This window comes from Choloepus didactylus, chromosome 3 (assembly GCF_015220235.1).
Source record: "Choloepus didactylus isolate mChoDid1 chromosome 3, mChoDid1.pri, whole genome shotgun sequence".
NCBI classification, from domain to species: Eukaryota; Metazoa; Chordata; class Mammalia; order Pilosa; family Megalonychidae; genus Choloepus; species Choloepus didactylus.
The window spans coordinates 27938999-27952040 of NC_051309.1; the positions used below are offsets into that span (position 1 = coordinate 27938999).

A 13042-nucleotide genomic window follows, 5' to 3' on the forward strand; every position below is an offset into this window, starting at 1 on the left:
TGATTTCAATTTGTAAAATATTTAAAGGTTTTTAGAACAGCATGTACTTCTATTAAATATAACAGCTGGAAACATATGGTGGTACTTCATTAAACTGTTTTGTATTTTTAGGCTTGTAATTTAATACAAGTATATGGCTAAGTGTGCTGGGTACATTGGTTTTATAAGATTGTCTTTAATGGATGAAAAGAAAAAGTGAATGCATGTATCTTATTCTAAAATTTATCTTTTCTACCTTGATTTACCTATATCAGGTTTTCTTAAGGTGGGGGACTAGACTGGAAGTACACAAGTTCTCATCTCATCCTGCTGTCATGCACACAGCTATAAATCGGCGCCTTCTAACCTCCATTAAGTGATAGGGCTGTGAAATCCTGTTTTGGAGCCCAGGATTCTCCAGGGCTGCTTTGAAATGAGATATCCTAAAAACAGGATTGTTTTGATGCTTTCACATCCGCTAATACTTAAATGCCAACTTGAGGCTGGGTTCTCAGGGGGTAAAAAGATAGTCCCTGGCTTAAAGGAGCTTCCAGTGTAGTAGGAACATGAGATGTAAGTAGATAGTTAAAAATGAGGCAGCACGTATGATATGCCATTTGGTAGAAATAGTAAGTTCTCTAGAAACTTAGGGGAGGTAGAGATCACTTTCAGCTGAGGTGCTTCTTCTGGTTTTAACCTAGTTTGTGCAACTGAGGGTATACCTTTGTATGACTCATACATCTCTTTTATAAGGCTGTTTCAGCTGGGTGGCTGCAGGAGCGCCAGTTTCTTTACCCCTCTGTTGCTAGCTATTTTCAGTCCTTTCTCTCTTCATTCTCCCTGTTAGTATAGGCCCTACCGTTGTCTGAAAGCTCTCTCCCCCTATGCCCAGTTACCATTTTTCATCGCTTGTAAGTGCTGGTCTTAAATAGTCACATGGTGGTGGGATTGTCAGCAAGTGGAAACGGAAACTGTTTTGGTACAGAATCAGGAACCTCATTCCTTGTTACAGAAATTGCCCTATTGAAAGCAGCAAGGGGGAGGGGTAATAGAAAGAAGAACACTTATCTTCCTTTTTGTGAAAATCCACAAACATGTGCTCCCATACTTACTATACCCCCCAACCATGCCCCCCATTTCCTGGAGTTTTCATTCTTTTCACTCACCATTCTATCCTCTTTTTCTCCCCTGTTCTCTACCATCCCTTTTGCTGCAGAGCCCTGTTCTGGCTCTGAGTCCCCTGGCTCTTTGAAATCTTACCTTCTAGGATATTAGAGCCTCTCTTCCGAGTAATAGGAGTCACCTCCAAGGTGAGAACAGACATGGCTCCACTGAGTACTTCTATGCTATTGCTACCTCCAGGCCTTCAGTAGGCCTCACCGTGTACTTAAGTTTCAAGTAGAACCCTGAGTTCATTAATAGCAGATTGCTCATATATGTTTAATTCTTATAGCATGATCAGTATTATATGGCTGGAAGGTTTATTTCAAAGGAAAATGTATTTCAAGTTTTAGCATAGAACAGTGATGCATCATTACAAATGAAGAGGATTTGGAGTTAGAAGATTGAAGTTTAGATAAAACTCTCTTACTGGCCCTGTCAGATAACTTGGCATCTCTTGGCTACAGTTGTCTGTGTAGAATATAGAGTTAACAACTACCTCTCAGAGGTGGTTATGGGGGATTAAATGACAAGGTTTGTGTATGGCCTTAATAGTATTAAAAATTTATTTGCCCTTTATTAATCATTTATCAAGTGCTGTGTGCTACTTACTGTGCGAGGTAATAGAACAAGTTCTGACCTGTAGGAACTCATCACCCAGAGAATAAGATAGGCACCAACAATTACATTATGGTAAGTGATACATCCTGTGGCAGATATGGGTAAGATAACTGAGGAGCACAAAGAGGAGCAACTGTAATCTGGAAAAGGGGGGATAGTGAGAGCTTTATGGAGGAGGGAGCTCCTGATTTGAGTCTTGATGGCCGAGGAAGAGCAAGTTTAGCAAAGAAAGAAGAAGACAAGAGAGCCATTCCAGGCTGAAGGAATGGCATGGGGGAATATGGTACATTCAGAAAGCTGCAAGTATGACTGGAGCATAAACTGTCTTTCAGTGGCACCTAATGTGACTATGAAAGAGGGAATGTTATTGCATAGTGGTTAATAGCACTAGAAATAGACTTGGTCTGAAATCTGGCATTTATTAATTTGTTAAACTTAACTAAGAACTTAGCCTTCGTAAACTTTCAGTTTTCATTATGATAAAAATACCTACTTTAAAGGATTATTATGATGACTATTGAAACAGCATTTGTCAACTGTCCTTTAAGTTCTTTTTAGTCACTTTTTGCCTGTCAGTTTTCTATAATTGACTGTTGTGGGCTAATAGTTTAGTTAGCAATATTTTAAACACCAACCGTCTATTTCTTATAATAGAATCACAGTGGATCAGTGGTATAAATGGGACTAGAATCAGGTCTCCTGCCATTTCAGAGTTCTTTCTGTTGGTCTCGGAATAAATTGCCAAAAATTAATGTAAGACATCAACTTACAGAGTTGGACACAGTTTCTACCAGAAACAATATAAGTTAACGATGTAGAATTTGCCTTTCTATAGCTTTGCAGATTGTGAAATGTCTTTTTTTGTACATTGCAATTTATTTGCCCATTTAATTGCAGCTTCCAATATGTCTAATGTGTTGTGTGCCCAAGTCAGGGCACACAATACATTTAAAGGTGGAAGATATCGAAGTCTTTAAAATCCATCAGTCCACGAGCGGCTGGACTGCAGGCAAATACTTTTTTTTTAATGCAATTTTAATGAGATATATTCACACAGCATATAATCCATCCAAAGTATGCAAGCAGTGGCTTAAACAGTATCATCATGTAATTGTGCATTCATTGCCACAATCAATTTTAGAACATTTTCATTACTCCAAAATAAAATTTAAAAAAAAAACTAAAAAAGATGACCTAGAACATCCCATACTCCTTATCTGCCCCCCATTATTTATATAATTTTTTGTCTTTATTTGATTACTTACCTGCTCATACACTGGATAAAGGGGCAGTGTCAGTCATAAGATGTGAAATGCATTTTCAAAAGGAATACCATTTGCCCTCTGCTGCCCTATTTAGCAACAGCACCTGTGAAAGAGTTAGAAGAGGTGGGTAATAAGGAACCAGGTATTTCTTAACTGAGTAACTTCTTTATCACCAAGAATTTCTTTTACAGACAGATCTCTCATTTTATTTATTTGGATCTCTTCACTAAAATGGAAAAATAGATTTTTCATAATATTTGTCAATTAAACATGTTATGTTTCATTTATCCAGCATATCCATCAAATTGTTGAGCACATTTGTGTTAGGGAGTATTAGGGATAGAGTGATGCACAGGAAGCTAATTGTTTAATTGAATAAACAGATGTTAAAAGAATAATCATACAAATCAATGATTATTAGTTAAATGCTGTGAACAGAAAGTACAGGGTGATTTATATGACAGGGTGATTGCTACGACAGTATCAGGAGGCTGTCCTGAGGAATTAAAGTTTTAGCTGACATATGAAGAATTAGTAAATTAAATCAGCAAAGGTGAGGCGAGGGGATGGAGAAAAGGGTCTCTCTCTGAGGGATCAGCATGTGCAGAAGCTCTGAGGAAGGACAGGGTTGGACCTGTCCTAAGAACTGAAGGACGACTAGTGTACTTGGAGCAGAGAAGGCAAATATGGTATACAGGTTCTGGTCATGAGAAGAGAAGTGGAGATGTTTATCAGACATCAGCAAAGAAGCCAGACAGCACATTTAAATGCTGATTGTTTAATTTACTAGTCTTTATATGTCAGTTGTAACTTTAATTCTTCAGGATAGCCTCCCTTGGCATTGCTGTATGATCATAAGTCATCCTGTACTTTTTGTGCACAGGGAGCACAAGGAGAAGTGAACCTTCCCCTAAAGTAAAACTATAGGTTCTGTGTCAGAATTTTGTTGTTTTAAAGATTGTAAAGAAAACTGTTTTGGACTACTATGATATTCTGTTTATGGGGTACCATGTAGTATTAGGATTTGGGCAGTTTCAGTATGTATTATTTTTCATTCGGTTTTTCTTCCTTTCTATGCTGGCTCATTGGGAATTGCAGGAACATTTTGATGTGCTGGCTTGTTTAGATCAGGGACTTGTGCTGTTGATCAGTTGAGCAGCCATAGAAATGACAGAGAGAATCTTATCCTGTTTTCTTGGCTGAGGATTTTGTGTGGGTGTGTGAGGTGCAGCTGCACTGTGGGTTTCTTGCCAGTCAAGACAGGGCAATTCTCAACACAATTCATCTTGAATAGGAAGAAACTTAGGAGTAAAAAAGCCACTCTGAATGTATTACATTTAGTGGAAAGCTCCCAGGGCCTGAACCTTTCGCTGATATCCTGAGTTATTTGGCTAAATGGATACAGCATTTTCAGTCGCATGTCCAGGCTTGTGGAAAGAACACATGAAGGAGAAACAATAGTCAGAGCTTTGTCTCTACATAAAATTATAAATGACCATATAGACTTTTTAAATGAAGTTTCTGTCAATTGTTTATCATTTATTTAAGCTTTTCCTCTAAAGAACAGTTAATGAAAAAGGCAGACTGCCAACTTTTAGCTTTGCTTGTTTTCTTAGTTTTCTGTGGTTTTCCAGAAAGATGTTTTCTCAGATTAATTTATACGCAGATGGATTCTCAGATCTGCTTCTATTGCTCATTCGTTTTCTTCATTCTCCTTTGACCTGTTCTGTGGTTTCTAAGGACTTTGTTTTCCCAAATCCTCAAATTAAATGCAGACAGTTTGGAACTCTACATTTTCTTAGCATATTTGCATCCTTTCTTTTGGCTGACTGTATCATTGTCCTTCATACTCTTCAAGTGGAAACCTCTGAAGTGCTTTTAACATTTAATTGCTTTTTCACATCTTTACTGTTATTTAATATTATTCTGAGAATAGAATAGCGTTAGGTCCTGTGGTCATTCTGCCTGGGTCAAACCCAGCACTGCTGTTTACTGTCTTGTTCCCTTTAACTTCTCTGTTTCTCATCTCTAAAATAGACTTAATCATGTTAGCACCTTATAAGTTTGTTTTTTAAAAGGCCTGGAGAAGAAAATGCACACAAAGTGCTTAATTCAAAACAAGTATCCAGGAGAGGAAATGTTAGATATCATTTTCTTCTTGAATTAAATCTACTCTCTTAGAACCTAATAATAGCTACCTTCACTCTTCTGGGTGATCTCATTTTAGTCTAAAAGCCGTGTGTATGCTGATGATTCCCCAAATTGTATCTCTCTCCCTAACTTCAGTTTCCCCTAACTAAGCTCCAGACCTGAATATTGGACTGTTACTGTACATCTTAAATGTCTAGTAAATACCTCAAACATAACCTTTCTAAAAACAGAACTTTTGATCCTTAATCACCCCTACTTGCCTCACTAATCCGTTCCTCTTTGTTTTTTCCTGTCTTGGTTAATGGTACCCACTCTCTATACTTTCTATGCTTCTCTAGCTACCACCCCTCATCTATTTCATTAGCACATCTTATCAGCATTATTCCCAGAATATATCACAAAGTGGACCACTTCTCTCACCATCTTCTCTATTACCATGATGCTCTAAGTCAATAACCTCTTTTGCCTGGACAGTTCTATAAGGAATGCTCTCCTTAATGTTCTTCTTGTTTCCAGTCTTGTTCCTTACAATCTGTTATCCACATGGAAAAATGATTTTTTAAAAACATAGATTATTTTACTTCCCTGCTTCTTATTTGAAATAAGAAAAATATCCAGAGTTCTTGAAAATCTCCATGGCCACCTCTGACTGTTTTCTTCTTGTCGCTCAAACACAACAATTTCATTCCTTGATTAAGACCTACATTAGCTTTTCCCTCATTTTGAGAGAATTCACCCAGATCTTCATGTAGGCTCCTTGTATTTTTTAGGTCTCAGTTCAGATGTCAAGTCCTCAGAGAGGCCTGCCCTGACATCTTGCCTTCCTTCCTTAATAGCCAATCACTGTCTGAAATGTCTCTCCTTTTTCTTCTTTCAGGAGCTGCCCTTCCCCACCCCAAAAGAATCTAAGTTCCATAAGGGCAAGGACTTTATCTTGTTCATTGCCATATTCCCAGTGGAACTTGACACTCAGAAGGTTTACAGTATTATATGAATTGATGAATGGATGGATGGAGGAAAGAATGAATAAATAAATATCTGATGTATTCTACATCCAGAAAAATAATAGACTATATCATCCTGTATAACCTTTGTACAGATGCTTATTTTAGAATTAACCATGTTAATATGTTATCCTTTCTGCTTTGATCTGTCTTCTCTGTTCCAGATTATAAGCCTCTAAGGGCAGGAAGTATATTTCCTCATTGTTTTTAACTTCTCCTCATGGAATGCTAGATACTGTTTTGGTACTTACTGTTGACTAAATTGAATTGAAAAGTCAATCTGACATCTTTGTTTCTCCTAAAGTTATAGGAATTACAAATATTGTTTTTTATTCTGTAAAGTAGATGTTTGAAATGTGCCTTCCCCTTTTATCTCTTGCAGTTCATAATTGGACCCTTGAGGACACCCTTCAGTGGTTAATAGAATTTGTTGAACTACCCCAATATGAGAAGAATTTTAGAGATAATAATGTCAAAGGAACAACGCTTCCCAGGTGAATCTTCAATTTATTAACCAAATGTATTTCTACTCATAGGAAATTATATATTAGATATCTGTTTTCAGTACTGAATCTTTAACTTTACTTCTATGATTAGGGGTTCAAAAGAAGTGTATACATATATACATTAATTTTTTTCAATGTTTTGAGTTTTCAATTTTCAATCAGTTTTTCTTGTTTCAGTAACCAGGCCCTTTAAAAAAAATTTATTCCCAAGGAAATTAATTTTGAAAGTGACAGGGTGGGTCAACTGTATCTTTTTTAGATAACATCAGAGGGTCAACCTCTGACCACCTGGTACATGTAACAAAAGCGTAATAATTTGCCAATGATCCACCGTCAGTGTTCTAGTTTGCTAATGCTGCTGCAATGCAAAACACAAGAGATAGATTGGCTTTTATAAAAGGGGGTTTATTTGGTTACACAGTTACAGTCTTGAGGCCATAAAAGTGTCCAAGGTAACAATCAGCAATCTGGTACCTTCACTAGGAGGATGGCCAGTGGTGTCCGGAAAACCTCGGAGGATGGCCCAGTGGTGTCCGGGAAAACCTCTGTTAGCTGGAACGCACGTGACCTGGCATCTGCTCCAAAGTTCTGGTTACAAAATGGCTTTTCTCCCAGGACATTCCTCTCTAGGCTGCAGTTCCTCAAACATGTCACTCTTAGTTGCTCTTGGAGTGTTTTTCCTCTCTTAGCTTCTCTGGAGCAAAAGTCTGCTTTCAGCAGCCGTCCTAAAACTGTCTCTCATCTGCAGTTCCTGTGCATTCTTCAAAGAGTCCCTCTTGACTGTGGCTTCTCTTCAAAATATCACTCACAGCTGCACTGAGTTCCTTCTGTTTGTCAGCTCACTTATATGGCTCCACTGATCAAGGCCCACCCTGAATGGGTGGGGCCAGTCCTCCATGGAAATATCTCATCAGAGTTATCACTTACAGTTGGGTGGGGTGCATTTCCTTTTAAATCTAATCCAAACATTCCAACTTAATCCCCATTAATATGTTTGCCCCACAAGATTGCATCAAAGAATATGGCTTTTTCTGGGGGACACAGTATATTCAAACCAGCACAGTCGTGAAAAGACATGTTTGAAGGGATCAATGTACAGACCGTCTTAATTAGTATTTTAAAAATAACAGTATTCAAAATTAATAGTGACCATAAGTTATATATCAATTTTAAAAATGAAGTATACATAATAGCAGCCATTTTTAAGTATAGGTTACATGTAGTTTATATTATCTCACTTAAACCTCATGATTAAAATGATGTATATATATTATCCCCATGTTACAGGTGAAAAAACTCAGAAAAAAAGTCAAATATTTTTCTTGAGGCAGTATTTCAACCCAAATAGACCTGATACCAAAATCCAGAATGCCAGTTTATTCCATGAATGTCTGGACCAATTTTTTCTAGTTTTCTAAATTGTATTTTCTAAATAGCCATTAGTTAACCTTATACTTTAAAAATATTTAAATGTTAAAATTTGCAGTGATTTCATAGAACTTTGCCCTTACAAGATTGCTTCCTATGTGCCACTCCTCCATGGATGGTTTCCTGGATTAAACATACACACACAAACCAAAAACAAACCCCTGTAATCAGTTATCATGATTTAATTATTATGCAATGAAATGTACACATTATATTCCTGATCAATTTGCTTACATACTATTTAAATAGTAGCATTTGTTGTTTTGAGATTTGTATCTTGGATCAAGTTCAAAGTTTTAATATCTCCTTTAAATATATTCTGAACATCAGCATCAGTATTTCTGATTTTACTATGCACGTAACTAGAATGATGAAATCATGGGGAATAAGAATCATTTCAACAAGTGCTTGTTGAATATCTTTTATCTTCAAGGTGCAGCTAGATGCTGGAGAGAAGAACAAAAATTAAATAAGATACAGTTCCTGCTTTTAAATAAGACGAGTTTGCAAGTTAAAACAAGGCACAGAGCATTAAGATAGAATTAGGGTTTTTCAAGTTATTTATGTTACTCCGAATATGAGGAACTCATAGTAGTGTTCTTATATTGTTTATTGGGAAGTTCTTTATATAATAACAACATGAAATAAAATAGATTGCCCTATGTTTTGACAATAAAAGGTAGAGCCACTGTTTTCTTTTACTTAAGTAAAGGTCATGAGAGATGCCTCAAATTCTGGTAGATTGTTGAGGCAACGTCCTAATTTATCAAGATCTTTTTTTTTTATTGTAAGCATATTTCTCTAGAAAAAAATTATAAATGTTGAAGTTCCATTTTCAGATCATACCATGGAGTCTTTTCTTGAGTGGAGGAGAAGTGAAACAAGATCTTTCCTCAAACACTTTTTATAGGGTAGTGGCAATTAGATGAGTTGATTTAAAGGGGCACTATCAGTTAACTTCAACTACTGTGTAAGTTACAGAGCTTTTTGTAGGGTAACCGTAGAAATAAGAGCTAGTTCATAAGAATGTATAAGAAAACATAAGTTCCAGATAGTTAACCTATAACAATCTGTTATTACATTTCCTTCCTGTGATAGGAAAACCTTGTTTTGCATCTGCTATAGGTAGCCAGAATTGTTAGTTATTGATAATGGTAGTCTTAAGTCTTTTACTGTATTTTCTGTGCTCTCTAATTCTTATTACCAGAGTTTCTACTAAGGCTCTCTTCACCTGACACATGCCTCATTCCTTTCAGACCTGTGTGGCCTTCCCTGGCATCCTTACCCACTCAAGTAGAATCACTTCTACCTCTGCGTTCATATCTCACCTTGCATAAAATTCTGTTATATACTTTCCTTTTCACTACATCACATTGTCTTTCTTAAATTTAGTCTCTTGGTAGTGTTGCTGTTAGTTCATCCATGCATTCATTCTCTACTTTTGCCAAGCACCATGCTAGGTTTTGGGGATACAGAGGTAAGACATAGTTTCTGCCTTTAAGCAGTTTGAGTCATGTTAAAAGTATAAGGGGAACATACGGGAAGGGTACCTGAGGAGAAGATGGAAAGGGAAAGTTAGAGGTCTTTTTTAACCAATAAAGTTGTTTTAGAAGACTCATAGGAGTTATTATAATTCTGCCAAACTCAGAGGTACTAATATTTCCCCCCCCAAAATGTAGTTGTTCCAAGTGCAGTCTTTGGAATCATACATATTTGGGTTTGAATCTCTGCCTTATCTCTTACTTATTATGGAACCTTGGACAAGTTTCTCAACGACTCAGAACTTGAGTAGTTTCCTCATCTGTAAAGTGGGGATGCTATGCCCATTGCAGGGGTTGTCTTTGAATGTTAACCCCTTGGCACAGGACCCAGCACATGGTACACGGCTTTTTTTTCTTGTTATTGTTACCAACAGTTTTATTATTATTAGACTTTGTGCTAAAAGATCTTTATTGGCATCATACTTAGTTGTTAAGAAACCTTAGTTGAGAAACTTGGATTTACAGCCCAAAGTGATTTTGTTTCCTTATTTCACCTGTGCCTTTTGATCTCCTACATGCTTTCTGAAATGGTTCAGTACTTAATACATGAATCCCTAGATGTACCCTGTGATGACTTCTTACTTACCACTTAGAACTTCGATGTACTTCATTTAATTTTAAGACAATTTAAACATTAGAATGCAACATGATCTAAATTGAGCACTATTTCTTAATGCCAGCTATTGATGATGAGTAAGTTACAATTTTATTGTTCTTTGTGAAATGATAATAAAAATGCCAGATGTAATTAATGATTATAAAATATTTTGTAATTGATAAGTTTCTAAATAATTGTAAGTTATAGCAGAAAGTACCTTGGGGGGAAAAACTTTATAAATAAAACAACTAAATTATTAACATACAGAATCTTTCTACAGCTAAGTTTGCACTGAAAATGTTTTTGATACATGTAATAAAGTAATAAATCACTTACCACTGAGCTCTTCAAGTAATCATCACTAATATGTATAGTATTAAATATGTCATTTAGATATTTAAATTTATGTACTGTAAATATTTTCATTTAATGTATGTTTATTTTTTTTAATGAACAGGATAGCAGTGCATGAAACTTCATTTATGATCTCTCAGCTGAAAATCAACGACCGTAGTCACAGGCAAAAACTTCAGCTCAAGGCTCTGGATGTGGTTTTGTTTGGACCTCTAACACGTTAGTATTCTTTCTCACTCAAAGTATGAAGCAAAAGAATAACATCTGTGTGTTATCTCAGGAAAGAAGAAGTATGAAAGCTTGTAGACCAGTAAGACTCATCTATTAGCTGTGAAGGAAATGTAACACCATTTTAAAACGTAGGTGGGATGTTCTTTCATTGAACCATGAGGCGTGAAATTTTCAAAGCTGGTTACTGATGTAAACAAATCGTAAAAATGATTAATTGATAGTTTAGAATTAAATTTTAGATTTAAAACTTTGGAACTTTACAGCAGTTTGAACGTTAATATTTTAGCTGGATGTTCACTGAAGAATCCCTTTAAAAAAGGGTACAGTCTAAACTTCTTGATGGCACAAATAGATCCTGACTTGATTTCATTAATCACCAAGAAGAGAAAAGCAAAGACCCACTTGAAACTTTACAAAGTAACAGACTTTACTAGCAGAAGTGCAGAAGATGGAGGCAATTATATGACTATTCTTCAGGTTGTTTTGAGGAGGAACATTTAAAAAAAGTGTTACATCGTGTTTGTAAGGAAGATAAACCTTGTATTCTTTTACTTTGATGGGAATAATTTTTCCTGGAAGGGAAATATAGTATTTTATTCATTTGATTTCAAATTTCACGAAATGAAAGTTTGAAGAATGCATGTTTTAGAAAATTCTATTTTTCAGAAGCCAAAAAGGAATTGAATACTAGAAAAGTGGCTTTCACAAATTATAAATTAGAAACTAATGTTTATTTCTACTTGAATTCTTGGAATTAGGAGTCTTTCACGCTTCTGTGGTAACCTGTTGGGGTGGCTCTGTGAAAAAAGGGTTATTAGAGCAGTTGGATGTATTCCATGGCTTTACTGGTGGTTCTTTTTTGGCTCAGGCTAAAAGAGCAGCTGTTGAAACAGCTGGAACCTTTGTGAGAGTTGGTGGAAATGAACTGTTGGTGGAAATTACAAACCCTAGGAAATAGAACACTACCAAAATGCCGAACATTCCACAGAGAGATGATCCTCTTTCTAGCCTTTTCCTTGTCCTAAGTTTTAAACTGAATCCATTTGGAGATTGTCTTCTTTGAGATTTTATCTAATTTTTTCATGTGAATTATTGGTGAAAATAGGAATTAAAGAATAGAATTTGCTTCTATATACATCTTTGTCAGGAATATTTATATTTATTCATCTGGGAACAAACTACTTTATGAGCCACAAAAGTATTGTATTATCAAGTCATTTGAAAAGAAATCAAACTAATCTCAAAGAATGTTGAGAGCAAACATTTTAATAAACAAACCCATTAAGAAATTAATGATGCATTACTTTTTTAATGTGTTTGTCTTAGAATTTATTATTTGAGTGATTGAGCACCACAACTGGAACACCTACAATAGATTTATAAAAAACTAGCAGTGTCATGTGAACAGAGATACACTTTCAAGGTGTTCTCATTTAAATCTTTTCCAGTTTGTGGTGCTTTTTAAAGAGTTTAGAACTCACCCATCCATTTCTGATGATTTTATGTTTCAGAACAGGGCTCAGATTTGAACTAGAACCTGAGCTGAACCTCTGAGGCAGAAATAAAAACAAATCCTATAGAGACTTTAGCTTTCTTCAGTACCTCTTTTCCACTCTAGGTGAGGGTGTACACTTTGGTAATAGAGAACACTGAGGATCTCTGGCATAGAATGGTATTTACCACACATGCAAGCAGATGAACCCTAGACCTGTAAGCTCAGGCACTTGTCATTTCTGTAAACCTCTTCATCATGTCAAACATGCATGGTGACTTTCTGCTGGAGGCCTGGGCATCTAGGGAGTTTTCACTGTAAACTGTTTCTCTTCGGAGTGTTGAAGTAACGTATTATATTGTATTAATATACAATTAATATAATAAAATTAATATTTCAGCCCTCTGAAAATTAGTGTGCGTTGACCACTAAAATTAATATTTCAGCCCTCTGAAAATTAGTGTGCGTTGACCACCAGGGATAAATTAAGAAATTATTTGAATAGTAGATTTCTGTGTTTTATATTGCTGGAGACATTGGGCCTTACTCTTACCTTAGAAAGGAGACTGGGGTTAATATCATGCCTGGATTGATAGGGAATGAAACCCTGTTCTTTCCTTTACTAACCCAAATATCTCTGGTAAATAGCCACCTAAAATAATACATGTTATGACTGTTTAATCCAGGGTTTTGCAACCTCAGCACTATTTA

At 36.0% G+C, this 13042-nt stretch overlaps 1 protein-coding gene across 1 annotated transcript in view; it reads left to right on the plus strand.

Annotated features, from left to right (window-relative positions):
• The window catches only part of STIM2 (stromal interaction molecule 2), a 164754-nt gene that overhangs the window by 123003 nt on the left and 28709 nt on the right, over positions 1-13042 (plus strand). Inside the window, 2 exon segments of the mRNA XM_037829535.1 lie at positions 6564-6675; positions 10712-10827. Of these exon segments, the coding sequence (XP_037685463.1) occupies positions 6564-6675; positions 10712-10827 (228 nt within the window).